This window comes from Salvia miltiorrhiza, chromosome 8 (genome assembly GCF_028751815.1).
Source record: "Salvia miltiorrhiza cultivar Shanhuang (shh) chromosome 8, IMPLAD_Smil_shh, whole genome shotgun sequence".
Lineage (NCBI taxonomy): Eukaryota > Viridiplantae > Streptophyta > Magnoliopsida > Lamiales > Lamiaceae > Salvia > Salvia miltiorrhiza.
This window is the reverse complement of record NC_080394.1, coordinates 27,659,279-27,676,137: the sequence shown is the minus strand read 5'-3', so window position 1 is coordinate 27,676,137 and position 16,859 is coordinate 27,659,279. Positions and strand designations below refer to the sequence as shown.

At 35.8% G+C, this 16,859-nt stretch overlaps 1 protein-coding gene and 1 long non-coding RNA gene across 3 annotated transcripts; both read left to right on the top strand.

Moving 5' to 3' along the window:
• The first annotated feature begins 7,976 nt into the window (after positions 1 to 7,976).
• Positions 7,977 to 12,734, top strand: LOC130997414 (calcium-dependent protein kinase 1-like). 2 transcript variants are annotated; one of them, XM_057922718.1, is made up of 8 exons: positions 7,977 to 8,388; positions 8,651 to 9,554; positions 10,287 to 10,430; positions 10,545 to 10,697; positions 11,461 to 11,576; positions 11,699 to 11,866; positions 12,053 to 12,277; positions 12,370 to 12,734. In XM_057922718.1, the coding sequence occupies exons 2-8, from the start codon at positions 8,768 to 8,770 to the stop codon at positions 12,496 to 12,498; spliced, it is 1,722 nt and encodes a 573-aa protein (XP_057778701.1). In that variant the 5' UTR covers positions 7,977 to 8,388; positions 8,651 to 8,767; the 3' UTR covers positions 12,499 to 12,734. The 2 variants fall into 2 exon arrangements, with proteins under 2 accessions (XP_057778701.1, XP_057778700.1); XM_057922717.1 differs by having other exon boundaries at positions 8,028 to 8,388; positions 10,287 to 10,697.
• Positions 12,735 to 14,926: 2,192 nt separating this feature from the next.
• On the top strand, positions 14,927 to 16,071 carry LOC130997415 (uncharacterized). The gene is made up of 2 exons (XR_009093077.1): positions 14,927 to 15,336; positions 15,882 to 16,071. It is a non-coding gene; the product is annotated as an uncharacterized LOC130997415 (long non-coding RNA).
• The last annotated feature ends 788 nt before the right edge of the window (positions 16,072 to 16,859 follow it).

The following is a 16,859-nucleotide window of genomic DNA, read 5'->3' as shown; positions in this document are numbered from 1 at the left end:
CGTTATTCTTGCCAAATCACCGTATACGTGGCATATCACCCCCCACCCCCACCCTCACACGTCACTCTCTCTCTCTCTCTCTCTCTCTCTCTCTCTCTCTTTCCCCTCTGCCCCCCGTCTGGCTCTCCCCCTCCCTCAACTCTCCGGCGGAGCAGCTGAAGACCAGCCGCTGCCCAGACCTCACAGAACTCCCTCTCCTCCGACTCCGACGAGGAGCCGCCATCGACCACCGCTGTCCCTCCTTGGCAACGGCGAAGAGCACCGCCACCGCCTCCCTCCGTCTCTCAATCAAACTCCCGGCGACAGCAACCATGGCCGCCGCCGTCCCCCAGACCAGCCCTCAACAAAACTCAGCCCATCTCTCTCTCGGAAACTTTCGGTGAGCAGCCTTGATAGCCGCCACCAAACTCTCTAGACCTCAAAATTGACTCCCTCCTGTCGAATCAGTCTGGCGAGCAGCCATGGACCTCCATCGGCTCTAGGCGACGCGAAGAGGTGACGAAACCCTAGCTGTCTGAAAACGTGGGTCAGAGAGAGTTAGAGAGGGAGAGCCAGACGGCGGTGGAGGAAGAGAGTTAGAGAGGGAGAGCCAGACGGCAGCCTGGACGATTGTGGCGGCGGTGGAGGAAGAGAGTTAGAGAGGGAGAGCCAGACGGCGGGTAGAGCAGGAAGGGGGATGGGAGGGAGAGAGAGTGACGTGTGAGGGGGAGGGTGAGGGTGGGGGTGGGGGTGATATGCCACGTATACAGTGATTTGGCAAGAATAACGTCACATAGGAAAATTCCGACACCGGATTTGGCCGGAAAACCCGACATGGGATAATTAGGAAAAATTGAAAGTTGATGATTTTCTGTGGGAAGTTCAAAGATTGAGGGAAAAACCGGAAAATGACTATAGTTTAAGGATTTAGAGAGAATTAACCCTTATTATTATTATTATTATTTAATTGATTAATTAGTTCATAATTTATTTTAAGTAAATTATAATTTAATTCTTAGAACTATGAATCATACTTTATTATGAAAATCTTAATTTAAGTTTTTTAAAACTATAAATCATACTTTATGTTGTACATTATTATTATTATTATTATTATTATTATTATTATTATTATTATTATTATTATTATTATGCAAGAAAAAAATTGAATTTAATTTTAGAATTATAAATTACATAATTAGCCTTAATAATGTACTTTGTTGTTACTATAAAATTAATTAGAGAAATTTATTATGAAGATTAAATTACAATTTAATTCTTATATACATTGATTAATTATATTTATTTAATGAATCTAGGGATGGCAACGGGCCGGATCTGGACCGGGTCTGGCCAATACCAGATCCAGATCCGTTTGCATATACCAGATCCAGATCCGGATCCAGATCCGCGGATCTGAAAATTTTGGATCCAGATCCAGATCCGTCAGATCCGCGGGTCCACGGGTCCAGATCCATGGATCTAGTGTTTTCAAATTAAATTCACAAAATCAACAACAATTAATATCCACAAATATATAGCAAACACATTACAAGGAGGAAGTTCTTATTTAATCCTCCCCCAATTGTGGCGAAGAAAACAAACACTAGATGTATATGGATAAACACAATTTATTCAACTGGTTTTCTCATTTTCATATTGAGATATTTCTTAAATTGATATTAATACTTATCATTAATTGATGTATAAAAATGTAAATAATACAAATTTAAATTTCTTCAGTATACACAAATTCATTCACGAGTTGGTTTTTCTTTCTGAGGAATTCATTCACCAATTAAAGGATTTAATAACTAAATAAACTCGAATAAATTTTTAGCAATGAAAATTCGAATAGCTCGACTCATTTATATTCCTACAATTGGAGGATCATGTTTACAGGATAATGCTGTTAATAGTAAAATCTGAATCAAGATTTCAAATCCATCAAAATAACTCAGAACAATGAGAAGATTTTACACATGAATGATCACTTCAATATTTCGATCTAAACGCAACCTGAAGAGATTCGTTGGACACAAACTAATTTTACGGACATCGATATTTGAGTTTTGAGATATTACAAGAACAAAAACAAACACAAATAGAAGTAATTTCAAAATTATGTCGTGTAATGAAACTTGAAATCACCCCATATTTACATAAGGGAGATACATTAAGGAGAGAGATGAGTTCAACCTGGCCAGATCTGGTATGGCTGAACGACGGCGGCGGTGGAGTGCGGCGAGCCGGACTGGAGTGACAGACATGGGCGGAGCTAGGGGTGGGGCAGGGGGGTCACTGACAGAGGCGGCGACGGCGGTGGAGTACGGCGAGCCGGACTGAAGTGACAGAGGCGGCGACGGCGGTGGAGTGCTGCACTGCCGCTGCTGCTGGCGGGCGAGCGAGCCGGACTGAACTGGAACTGGAGGCTGCACTGCCGCTGCTGCTGGCGGGCGAGCGAGCGCGGCGTGACGGCGGGCGATGGAGGGAGAGAAGCAGGGAGCGAGGCAGGGACGGCGAGCGAAGCAGGGAGGGCGAGCGAAGCAGAGATCGAGCGGCGAGCGTGACTCCAGCGGCGGGCGGGTGAATCGGAGAAGACGACCGGCGATGGAGGTGAGGCACGCCGAGTCGCCGACTAAGGGAGATGGGAGATGGGAGTGAGTCACTAGGGATGGCAGAGATGGAGGTGGTGCGGCGGGGGAGTGGAGTGAGAAGACCGAGAGGGAGAGGAGATGAATTAGGTTTTCAAAAGTTAATTCTATTTTTTTTTATTTTTTAATATATCTAATATTATTAATAAAATAAATATAAAAAATAAATAATATATTTTTAATTAAATCGGATCCACGGGTCGGATCTGGGTCGGATCCGGATCTCAAATGTCAAGATCCAGATCCAGATCCATTTTAGAAAATGAGATCCAGATCCGGATCCAGATCCGTGGATCCAGAAAATTGAGATCCAGATCCGTCAAATCGGATCTGGATCCATGGATCTGGACCGGGTCCAGGATCCACTGCCATCCCTAAATGAATCAAATCCATAATCTTAACAATTAGTTTTAGTATTTCCAAACACTGGATAATGAATCTATTGGAATTTATTTTCCAAGGAATCATGTTCATGAGAATAGCAATCCTAATTCACATTACTTTCCTGACAAACAAACATGCCCTAAATGTTTTATCTATAAGGAAATATTTATATTTATAATTTCTTTTATAAATATTATAATTATATATGTATAATACATTAATACTGTAATGAATATGAAAAACTGAAATTTTTGCTCCCTCAAATATTCGTATCGTATTCATCAATCAATATAATACATCTACTGTAGAGTTTCACAATCGAAATGTTGAAAAATGATTCTTCATGCTCATTCTAACTAAGAGTTCTCATTTGAATTTCGTCACATATCTAAATCCCCCCCCCCACAGACACACACACACACACACACATATATATATATATATATATATATATATATATATATATATATATGGAGAGGTTCAAAAAATAACCACTAAATAAAATAAGAACGGATAACCATTTTCAGCCATTCGATCATCAAGATCTACGGTGAATGCATCATCTTGTTGGATGAATGCAGATCCTTGATTCGAATCCTGAATGGAACAATTTTTATTTTTATTTTTTTTAATGCATTAATTTTAACAGCGAATGCATTAATTTTTATAGTGGATGCATTAGATTTGATGGTTCTCACATTCTCACAAATAATGTAGTTCTCTCTAGAACCACACCCTATATATATATATATATATATATATATATAAGTGAGATCATGTAGTATCCAATGCTTATAATAGATCCGTAGGTCCAAATCTTGACCACACATTTATGACATGTGGCGCATCAAGATGGTGACACGTGGCAAGACATTTCAAGGCAAAATCTGGAGAGGGGTAAAATTGGAATGTAATTTTCGGATTTAATAATTAAAAAAATATATATTTTTTTTAGATTTTCTTAAAATAGATATATTTTAAGTGCATATAGTTTCACACAAAGATGCATAAAGTTTTCACATGAAATGCATAACTTTGAACAGAAAAATGCATTTGATTTTTACAGTTTTGGTATTTTCACCACCCCACCCCACACCACCCCCAACCCACCCCACACCACCCCCTAACCCTCCCCATTACCACCCCCCCAAAATAGTCATGTTTCACATGCATATAAAATCAAACAAAAGTGCATAAAGATTTTACATAAAAATGCATTAAATTATACAAAGAATGCATTTCATTTTAATAAATCTGGTATTTTCGCCACCCCACCCCCACCCCCCACCCAATTTTTTTTTTAAATTGATTTTCTGACCACTGACCCCCCCACCCACCCCCCCTAATTTTTTTTTTCAAAACTAATTTTCTGATTGTTGAGTCGCTGACCCACCCACCCCCCCGCACCCCCACCCACCCACCCCCCACCAATTTTTTTTTTTATTTTTTTATTTCTCAAAAACTGATTTTCTGACCGCTGACCCCCCACCCACCCTCCAGCCCAAAAAAATTATATTTTTTCAAAAAATGTAATGCATTTTTGTGCGAAAGTATATGCATTTCTGTGCGAAAGTATATGCATGTAAAACATGTAATTTTTTTATGCACGTAAAAATCAATTTTTCAAAAAATTTTTTTGGGGGGTGGGTGGGTGGGTGGGGGGGGTCAGTGGTCAGAAAATCAGTTTTTGAGAATAAAAAAAATGGTGGGGGGTGGGGGGTAGGGGTGGGTCAGTGGTCAGAAAATCAATTTAAAAAAAAAATTGGGGGAGGGGGGCGCGTGGGGGGTGGGGGGTGGGTGGGGGTGGGGTTCAGGGGTGGGGTGGGGTTCAGGGGTGTGGGGAGTGGGGTGAAATCTTATGCATTTTTATATGAAACTTTATGCATTTTTATATGAAAGTTCATGCATTCTCGTATGAAACTTTATGCATCTAAAATATACCTATTTTGAGAAAATCTATTTTTTTTTTAATTTCAAAAATTAGATTCCAATTTTACCCCTCTCCAGATTTTGCCTTGAAATGCTTGGAAACTCCTTGCCACGTGTCACCATCTTGATGCGTCACATGTCATAAATGTGTGGTCTAGATTTGGATCTACGGATATATTATAAGCTTGGATACTACCGGAACCCAACCATATATATATATATATATATATATATATATATATATGGAGAGGTTCAAGAAATAACCATAAATAAAAAAAGAACGGAGAACCATTTTCGGCCATTCGATTATCAAGATCTACGGTGGATGTATCATCTTGTTGGATGAATGCAGATACTGAGTTCGAATCCTGAAATGAGCAATTTTTTTTTATTTTTTTGAGTGCATTAATTTTAACAGCGAATGCATTAATTTTTACAGTGAATGCATTAGATTTGATGGTTCTCACGTTCTCACAAATAATGTAGTTCTCTCTAGAACCACACCCTATATATATATATATATATATAGGGGAGGGCTAGAATAAAAATACTCTTAAGTGTATAAAATATAAATGATTTTCAGCCCTTAGATCATCAAGATCTACGGTTGATTCGTAATCATGTTGGATGAATTCGTGGTCCTGAGTTCGAATCCCAAAGGTAACAAAAATTTATTTTTCGCAATTCGCAACTCTTTTGGATAAATTCATACGTGTTCTACATAAAATTCGTACTTTAAGAAACGTTTATATTTTATACACTTAAGAGTGTTTTTATTCTAGCCCACCCCTACTATATATATATATATATATATATATATATATATAGAGAGAGAGAGAGAGAGAGAGAGAGAGAGAGAGAGAGAAAATGGTTCAACATAGAAGCTAAATATTGTGGAGAATAAATAATTCGTAAAATAAAAACGAACAGATCTATAATTTTAATGAACAGATCAATGTACCACATGAACAACAATTTGCCAAGGGTTCGAATCCTGCTGGTGGCGAGTTTTTCTTTATTTTTACTAAATACGACTGTTCATTACTTATGTTGATCTGTTCATAAAATAAATAGATTTGTTCATAATGAATAAAAAGATAATTCCCTATTGATTCGTAACCCTATATATATATATATATATATATATATATATATATATATATAGGGTGTGGTTCTAAAGAGAACTACATTATTTGTGAGAACGGGAGAACCATCAAATCTAATGCATTCACTATAAAAATTAATGCATTCGATGTTAAAATTAATGCACTAAAAAAATTAAAAAAAATTGCTCCCTTCAGGATTCGAACCTAGGATCTGCATTCATCCAACAAGATGATACATCCACCGTAGATCTTGATGATCGAATGACTGAAAATGGTTCTCCGTTCTTTTTTTATTTATGGTTCTTTCTTGAACATCTCCCTATATATATATATATATATATATATATATATATATAGGATAGAGTTCTATGGAGACCATAAAAAATTCGAAGAACGAAGACCAAATCTTGTACGTCGATCTTGGTATATCCAACGGTGATGATTCATCTGGTGAAGATTTGATATTTTCGTTAATTGTCATAGATATAGGCAATCAAATCTTTTATTTATAGAATATTAATTTGATGAAGAGTCTGTTACGTGAATAATGCATCCACAGAACCTAGTGTTCGTAGAAAATACTAATGAACATACTAATGTTCGTTGATATGTTCGTAAAAAATCAAATGAACATACTAATTTTCGCTGATATGTTCGTAAAAAATAAATGAACATACTAATGTTCGTCGATATTTTCGTAAAAAAATAAATGAACATAATAATGTTCGTCGATATTTTCGTAGGAAAACAAATGAACATAATAATGTTCACATATTATGTTTATTGACGGATCAGGTCCCAAAGCAGGAAGTTTTGAATTTTTCGGGATTTATTCAACGTGATCCCAAATTTCAGTGGATTTAATCAACCAATATTTAATTACATGAAAAATCAAATCAAGAAATTATAAGAACCGTTAGATTAAGCAAGATCAACGCACATGATTTGGTCTTTGTTCTCTATGTAGGGGAGTAGTCTCCATAGAAGCTTACCATATATATATATATGTATGTATAATTGTTATCGTTGTATTGGGAAAATACTAATTTTCTAAGTAAAACTACTGATTAATGATCTAATACTAATTTTCTAAGTAAAACTACTGATTAATGATCTTATCATATTAATTTTGTCTCAAAATTCAATGATCTCAATCCAATTGGAAAAAAAAAATGATATTATCCAATACTATAAACGACCAGAAAAAGTTGACATAATTCCATCTCAAGTGTCGCGCGGCCCATTTTAGCAACCACGATAACCATTATTTTTCGAGTATTCAAACAATAAACATACATAAGGTAAGAATTAATATTGAAGATAAGATTATCCAAGTTTGAATTTCTCATCATTTCTAACCAGGGGTGGTAATAACTAATAACAAAGTCTAATTTTCGGTTACTCGTAATCGAAATTCTTTAAATTTACTAATCGTAACCAAACTAAATAACAATTCGATTAATCAATTAACTGATATTAATCGAATTTCATAATTTAATTTAATTTAAAATTTATGACGATTAAGTTGAACAACACCAGCACTTCCCTTGCCTATGACTTTGATGGTGATCTCCGTCGAGAATTGAAGATCAAGCTCCTTAATCTGTGATGGCTAGCCCCACTTTAACGAGATATAAAGTTTGACACCGCACACGCATAGAAATAGGATAAGTAATTTAATTTGTTTTAAAATAAAATGTATTTTTATGTATTTTAATATTATCTATTAATCGATTTTAATCGAATTTCAATCGAGTCTATTACCGATAATCGAATTGAATTTATAAATTATGATTATTGATTAATCAAAATTCTAGCTTGATTATAATTACTCCCCTTGTCTCATTTTTTTTGAAGTCATAAATTTAATAAAGAAAGTAAAGGACCAAGGTTGACATTACGGCAAAAACCCACTGGCAAAAAACTGTCAAAAATGCGAATTTTTATAGCAATAAAAACGCGTTTTTTCCGAGAGGTTGTCTGACTAAATGCATCAATCTGCCACAGCATATAAATAAACGGACAAATACTCGCATGTTAATTCTTTTTTTTGCTCGTCTCGCATGTTAATTCTTGTTCGCATTATTGTTTGTCTCGAGTTTTTTCAGTAATTTAATCCAAGCATCACTTCGCATAATCTAGAGCTAGTGGAGGACTGGATGAAACCTGAGATTCATCAAGATCTCAACTTTTTCCGCAGTTTGACCCTTGATTTTGCAGCGAGTTCTTGTTGAAGAAAGTTGGGATGGATGGTCACTTTGTAAAAACTTTCTTGATGGGCCTTTCCCTTTAGCAGCCTTTCGGCAGTTGGGATTCTTGCTTTTGACTTTTCCGAGGTTTGATGCTCGTTTTCATTTCTGGGCTTCTCCTTTTATTGCTGGATTATGCTTGAAAAGTTAAGTGTGTGTGCTGCCGTCTACTGAGATGATTCGAGATCTGTGACCGTTGAATTGGTCTTTTTTTTGCTTTGACATTTTTCTTGTTGTCGTTGCTGGTTTAATTTTGATTACAGTGCTTGGCAATTTGGAGTGGAAATGGGAGTTTATTTTATTTTTATTATTATTTGTTTATCTTGCTTATGTTAATTTTGATCTTCAGGTAGATCTTGAATCTTGAATATCACTTTGGTAGATAGCATTTAACGTGGTGTAGGAGATTGTAACGGTAGAAAATTGAACTGAGTAAAATTGGAGTTAGGGTTTTGTTATTGGAGAGATGGGGAACACTTGTGTTGGACCGGGAATAACGAAAAACAACTTCATTCAATCTGTCTCCGCTGCCATGTGGCGGACCCCAGTCCCGGAGAGTACTAATGGCTCCTCTGTCAATGGGGGGAGTGTCAAGAACGAGGCTCAGGTGGAGCCGGAGTCGCCCATGCCAGTGCAAAACACGCCACCGGAGCAGGTGACAATGCCGAAGCCTGAGGTGAAGCAGGAGGAGAAGGTGAATGTTAAGAAACCGATGAAGAGGAATACTAGTGCAGGGCTTAGGACCGACTCCGTTTTGCAGAGGAAGACTGGAAATTTGAAGGAGTTTTTCACTATGGGGAAGAAATTAGGGCAGGGGCAGTTTGGGACAACGTTCCTGTGCGTGGAGAAGTCCACGGGGACTCAGTATGCATGCAAGTCGATAGCAAAGAGGAAGCTGCTGACGGATGAAGATGTGGAGGATGTTAGGAGGGAGATTCAGATAATGCACCATCTGGCCGGGCACCCGAATGTTATTTCCATTAAGGGGGCGTACGAGGATGCTGTTGCGGTCCATGTTGTCATGGAGCTGTGTGCCGGGGGTGAGCTTTTTGATAGGATCATACAGCGTGGGCATTATTCTGAGAGGAAAGCAGCTGAGCTCACGAGGACAATTGTTGGTGTGGTGGAAGCTTGCCATTCCTTGGGGGTGATGCATCGTGACCTTAAGCCGGAGAATTTCCTTCTGGTCGATCAGAAGGAGGATTCGCTTCTTAAAACAATTGATTTTGGGTTGTCAATGTTTTTCAAGCCAGGTATGTAGTTAAGTAATTTATGCAGTTTAAATTTAGATAGTTCTTGATTCATGCTCTTCCAAAGCAAATCCATATTAAGTGTGTGTGTGTGTTAATTTTTGAAGATAGAAAGTTATGTAATTGCTCCTTGCTTTATGCGACAAGTAAAACCTGTCTCTGTGGAAAATATCTATACACGAACATCTTGAATTGTACTTAATTCTATTTTGTTGCATATATATTTATTTCAAACAAATCCATTTCTTTTTCTAATTTAGGACTCTTGTGATTGTTAATCTAAAGTGAACCAAGTCTACGACTTTGAATTTAGGTCCTCTTCAATTTTACCAAGGGTTATGATCATTTTCCACAATAAAATGGATAATTATGGCTTAAATAACATTAGTGCAACATGAAAACTGTAATTACTTTACACTAAATAATTTTGGTTATCAAGATTAATTGTGATATCTTGTATTTTGGATTAATGTGTAATTGTAGTTTCCGTATAGATGTGATAAGTGTATTCAACAATCTATGACTTCTTGATCAAAGGACAAATACGACTTGGAACGGTTACAATGTTGTTTTTCATGTCATAATTATAAGGTATTTAAAATTTATTTTCTCGGCGGCTTCTTTACAAGAAACTATTAGAACATCGCAAGGAATTCGAAATCTACCCATCTGCAAAATTTAGCTCTGTTACCTTTCGTTCAGTGGACTGAGAAGGTGGCGGTTTTATGTTTTCAGGAGAGAAGTTTCACGACGTGGTAGGCAGTCCATATTATGTTGCTCCTGAAGTTCTTAGAAAGCGTTATGGTCCCGAAGCCGATGTTTGGAGTGCTGGAGTGATTGTCTACATTTTGCTCAGTGGAGTCCCTCCGTTCTGGGCTGGTGAGAACCGTCAAAACTCTTCATTTAAAATTGAGTTACGCCTCACCATTCCTCCAAAGGTTTATTTATTTATTTATTATTACTGTTTTTTTTTTTACTTTTGGATGACGTCAGAGTCTGAGCAAGGCATATTTGAGCAAGTCCTGCATGGTGATCTTGACTTCTCATCGGACCCTTGGCCGAGTATCTCTGATGATGCAAAAGATTTGGTTAGGAGAATGCTCATTCGAGATCCCAAACGGCGTTTAACTGCCCATGAAGTCCTCTGTGAGTATTTATCATGTAATTTACGAAGTTGAATTTTTTCTGTGACATGTAAGTATTATTTTTTCTTTAATAGCTTGACGACATTATCTTAATTTTGTTTGAATTATGTAGTTATAAATATTTTATACACATATTATGATTACATGGACATTTTGTTTGTTCTTTTCCTAGTTGGTAGCTTTCAAATTTCAAAATAAAGGACTGTGGTTATACATCAGTAATAATGATTTAAGTACCATTTATATCGCCTTTGATAATATCGGTGTTGAAAATTTGTGGCTTACCATATATCGGTTTATGGTACAATTGAGTTAAACTTAGTTTACATAAACAAGAAATTTAAGGAATCTATGAAATTAGAAGTATGTTCTCTTATCTTTCTTATAGCAGTCTATCATTATTGTTCATTTATGATTTCTTAACCATATTCATCTAGGCACGTTGTTATATTCGATATTTGCTTTGCATGAGTGTCCTGAGTAAACTAATTATTATGATTGAATGAGTTGATCGACAACTGCCTTGACGTTCTATTAATTATTATCGTAACTCATCTACTTTATCATATTATTCTTTTTTAAATATAAATTCAACTACTAAAAATTGCAACTTCTTTTTGCCCCTCAAAAATTTTCCAGGCAATGATTCCATATATTCGCAGCTATACGAGCTCTCAACAACTTTTTAGTAGCTTGCAAAATATCCGCGTGAGTTGAAATTTAACTTGACTTCTCTGCTCATACGATTCGTGAATTTTTGTCAGGCCATCCTTGGGTTCAAGTGGATGGTGTGGCGCCTGACAAGCCTCTTGACTCTGCAGTTCTGAGTCGCTTGAAACAATTTTCTGCGATGAACAGGCTAAAAAAAATGGCCCTTAGAGTAAGTCCCTCGGTTTTCTCAATCTCCATACCGGATCTATTGATGTGGATCCATATAATATATGGGTTAAACTTTTCCTGCTGCTTCTTTCTCTTTGATCAAAATTGCATATTTTTGTGCAGGTGATTGCAGAGTCCATGTCCGAAGACGAAATCGCTGGGCTAAGAGAGTTGTTCAAGATGATAGACACGGATAATAGCGGTCAGATAACTTTCGAAGAGCTCAAAGCTGGACTGACGAGAGTCGGTGCCAACCTAAAGGAGTCCGAGATTTATGATCTAATGCAAGCAGTAATTATCCGAATACCTCTTTTTTAATGCATTCGACTATAATAGGTGGATTTGCCCTATTTCCTTTTTATGTATCTAAGCTATCACCCGAGTAAGCGACCCTTTGTATCTAAATGGAATGTTATCTCTTTAATAATTTTGATTTGGGATTATTTGAATTTCTGATTCGAGTCTCCGAATCTACAGGCTGATGTCGACAACAGTGGGACAATCGACTATGGAGAGTTCATAGCTGCAACTCTGCATCTCAACAAGATCGAGAAGCAGGACCACCTATTCGCTGCATTCCAGTATTTTGATAAAGATGGGAGTGGCTACATCACCCACGATGAGCTTCAACAAGCTTGCCTAGAGTTTGGCCTAGACGACACCAGCCTCGAAGAGATGATCCAAGAAGTTGATCAAGACAATGTGAGTCCACACACTTTTGATTTTTATTTAACATAGAAAGCTATTGTTGGAGCTGAGCATGATCTGAATTGTTGGTCGCGACTCCTTTTCAGGATGGCCGTATTGATTACAACGAGTTTGTGACGATGATGCAAAAGGGACATCCTGCCGGTGGTGGTGGCAAACGAGGCCTCGAGAATAGCTTCAGCTTAAATTTTAGAGAAGCGCTTAAACTTACATAGAGAGACTCTTTTTTCCCTTTACGTTTCATCTTTCCCTCTACAAATCGAGTTTCGTGGCGTATGCTGAAACTTTTTCGAGGATTTGAACGTTGTCTTCTTCGTCTTTATATTGTATACGGTATTTTTCTAACTGCATGAAGATGATAGCAAGCTTCAAACTCTTCTTCTGCAGAAAGGCACTATGAGATGTTTGGTTGGGTGCTTTTACACGGGCGTTTCTGCCAACATTTTGTCAATGTATGTCTCTCTCTCTCTCTCTCTCTCTCTCTCTCTATGTATACATATATGTATATATGTGGTTTCTTGCTTCAGTGACTCATGGCATGTGAGCAGCTAAAAATCACAGTGAAATGTGGCCATGTTATTTCAATTGGTCTACCTAATGATAAGTATGTATCTATGTTTATATTTGCTTGGATAAATGTTTACATAGAGACAACGGGAATGGTGATTTACCATATTTATTGTTTAATTAATAGCTTGAAAATCATTTATGAATCAAGAATAAATTGGGTAGATCTTTGAAAGGAGGCGTTTTATCACTTAAAGGAGATCATATTTTTATATCTTATTTAGTTTGAATGATGGTAATATATTTACCCACTCTTCATAAGTAGATATAAAATTATACCATATTTTCTTTGGTATAAAATTATCTATTTCTCAAGGAACAAATGTGTTGCTCGAAAATTTACACCATCGGCCAAAAAAATTTATTACGTTAAAATAAACGAGGTATAAAGTGGCTCCTTATACCTCAAAGCAAATATACCATAGGGTGTGTTGGCTTTTTATCCTTTTAAATGGAGGGATAATATAATGAGGTGTAAATTTATTATTTAAAGCGGGGACCACATTTTTCATATCTTGTTTGGTTTGAAATACAATATATTTATCCACTCTTTATAAGGTGGTATAAAATTACGTCATTCTTTCTTAGGTATAAAAGTATTTCTTTCTCAAGGAATAAAGAGCTGCCCGAAAAATGATACAACCTGTCTAAATTTTTTCATACATTAAAGCAAATGAGATATAAGATGGTAAATGTAATTTATTCATTCTTTATACCTCAAAGCAAACACACCCCAATTTAGGGACGCGTGAATGAATCGAAAGTTGGTCTGTACTTGGCAAGCGTGGGCGCCGGGAAAGCATCAAACGGACAACACCACAAAGCACACCACCTAAATTAATCAAAATATGAGCTAAAGCCATAAAATTTTAACAGCATGCAATTGAGCAAGGATATATACAAAAAAAGACCAAACAACTAAATGAGTTGAGTTTGGATTTGGCTATACTTGACTTGTAATCTAACTTGTGAGCACACTGGTTCTAAAAAAAAGAGAGAGAAAAGAAGACTGTGAAAATACTAATTTGAAAATATAAACGTGCAAACTTGGTACAACTTACATATATATATTTTTTCCAATCTTTAATTATCTTCATTCGATATATATATTATTCCACCTGTCCACTAATTCGTGTCCTAGGGGGAGAGGCACGACTTAAAAAAAGTGATTTATTTGTTAAGGAAATACTTAGTTACTAAAAATGAACAGGACACGAATTGATGGACGGGTCAAAATGAAAGTTAGGACATGAATTGGTGGACGTGGGGAGTACATAAAATGAATTTTAACGAGGATATTATATTTTTGTAAATATTTTTAGAGAAACAACAAATGTTTCTATGTAATTATAAAATTTGTTTATTTTTTATTACTATAATACATTTCAAAGCATTCAATAAATAAGTTTTAAATTTAGTAATAAATAAATTAAATTCGAGCTTCATAATATTTTCAACTCGGTAAAGTTACTCTTTAGTGCAAATTTACAATAGTTCCAGGGTAAGTGGACAACAGGATACACAAAATCCCCAATTTCTTCCAAAGTATCTTCCTTGTTGTAACACCCCGATTTTTCCATGAGATAACATTAGATTATTTTTAGAATATTTGGTAGAATTTAAAAAAATTAGGATTTATTTGAGCCTAGAATAAATTATATCTTAGCATAATGTGTCGTTACTCATTTGTCATTATATTAAAAATTTGCATTTACATTTCTTTAAGCATTTTCACAGCATTAGCTCAACTGCATTATACTGTCATATTATTTTATTTTATTTTTTCTAAATTTAAAGATATATTTTACCTAAAAGAATTTATTTAGAATTTGTGAAATAAAAATACTTATATATAATAGATATATAAATATATATTCTTTTAAAATTGATTATATATAGTGTATACATATATATATATATATATATATATATATATATATCTTAAGCTGATTGAATATATATTATATACGTGTATATATATATATATATATAGCTATACTAAATAACCTTTAAGTTAATAAATATTTACATTATATATAATAGTACGTAGTGTGTATATATATAAATATATCTACCATGCATGGAATGCATGGAACTAATTTAATAATTTTTAAAAGTGCTAAATATATACTTAGGTGTGTGCATGTGAATGCATGGAATATATAAATAAAATAAATACATGGCTATAGTTAGTATTTAGCAAATAGCTACGTGTATAAATTCTAAATCATAACTAAATTGCTTCTACATACACCTAGCCTCATGATTCAGCAAACCTACATATATACGTGCAAGTAAACTATTTATGGTAAGCAAAGCTATCAACCTATATTATAAACCTAGGAAACCTATAATTGGAGGCCTATAAATAGCCGATCAGTGGATTAAGAGAAAGCATAGCCAAGATATGTACTATAGTAGAGTAGTAAGGAATTGATCGAGTAGAAGGACTCTGAGAAGTTAACAAAAAGCATCGTAAAATTAAGGTGAGTTCTATTTTCCAAAATATATTTGAGTTATTAAGCTCTGATGTTGTTATATAAAATGTGGTATGTCCATGAAATATTTTAACCTTCTCCCACTGTTTAATGCTCTTATGTTAACAATTGTGGCTTTTAATAGGTCTGACACACCTATTAAAAGTTGTGCGCACTGTCTTAAGGCAGTGGATTGATCCCCACGAGCCTTATAGACGAAAGGAGGATTTTGGGTTCGCCCTTAATCCGGCTAGATGGTGTAGCTGACGTGGGTTCGTCCCGGGGTCCCATCTAGTTAATGAATGAATGAATGATTACTTCCCAGGGGTCGCCCAGGGACTACGAATGAAATGATAAGGGTAACAGTGGTGCTACGGTATGGCGCGCGCAAATGAATGAAAATGTTTTGTGATTATAGAAGTTAAATGTTTTATTTTAAAACCATCTATAATTCACGTATGTGCATGGACTATCATATGAAAATGATCATTCAAAAATGCATGACCCACTGGGTACACTAGTACTCAGCCCACAAATCTTTTCAATCTTTTCAGGTTAGTAAGATGGTGGAGATGGAAGCAGTTGTGGCGGGTTGGCTGCAATATGTTGAAATAGCTAGCTATTATATTTAAAAAAATATGTCATATATTTTGAGTATGTAAAATGTTAGTTAAAAATTATATATATGATATTATTATTATGCAATAATTTATTTATCGCTCGATGGAGAGTGCATGTAGTCGGCCCCTCTTGGACGCTTGACCAAAGCCCTCATGATCATGTTGTGCTATGCCAATTTCATGAGTGAGCTAGTCGGTCAACTCCTTTTGGCGAGCTAGACTCGGTTACCCCATCATTTACCGCTTTATTAAGATTGTAATTAAATGTCCGACTGCTTAGCCGCACGTATTTGTAGACTGGTTCTAAACCACCAGCGTGCTGAGCCAAGCTTTCCGACTTGAATATTAAATATGTTATAATACTTAGTTTAATTGTTAAAAATTATATATGATATTATTATTATGCAATAATTTATTTATCGCTCGATGGAGAGTGCATGTAGTCGGCCCCTCTTGGACGCTTGACCAAAGCCCTCATGATCATGTTGTGCTATGCCAATTTCATGAGTGAGCTAGTCGGTCAACTCCTTTTGGCGAGCTAGACTCGGTTACCCCATCATTTACCGCTTTATTAAGATTGTAATTAAATGTCCGACTGCTTAGCCGCACGTATTTGTAGACTGGTTCTAAACCACCAGCGTGCTGAGCCAAGCTTTCCGACTTGAATATTAAATATGTTATAATACTTAGTTTAATTATCTAACAACGATTACTATACATTAATATTCTTTAAGAATATTAACAAAAAGAGATGAACGTATATATTATTATATTATTATTAAATATTTACAATTATTATTATTATTATCCCCTTTCTTTCCCGCTTCTTAAATCCAACCCCTAGTCACGTTTCGGCATTCGTGCCTTCCTTCGGGAATTGGGGCGTGACACTTGTTCATCGAGAAATTTAAA

Bases quoted from the DNA above. Each gene is read 5' to 3' on its own strand.
- LOC130997414 (XM_057922717.1), top strand. From the start codon at position 8,768: ATGGGGAACACTTGTGTTGGACCGGGAATAACGAAAAACAACTTCATT. The intron at 10,698-11,460 runs GTGAGTATTTAT...AATTTTTGTCAG, and splicing joins AACTGCCCATGAAGTCCTCT to GCCATCCTTGGGTTCAAGTG. The intron at 12,278-12,369 runs GTGAGTCCACAC...ACTCCTTTTCAG, and splicing joins AAGAAGTTGATCAAGACAAT to GATGGCCGTATTGATTACAA.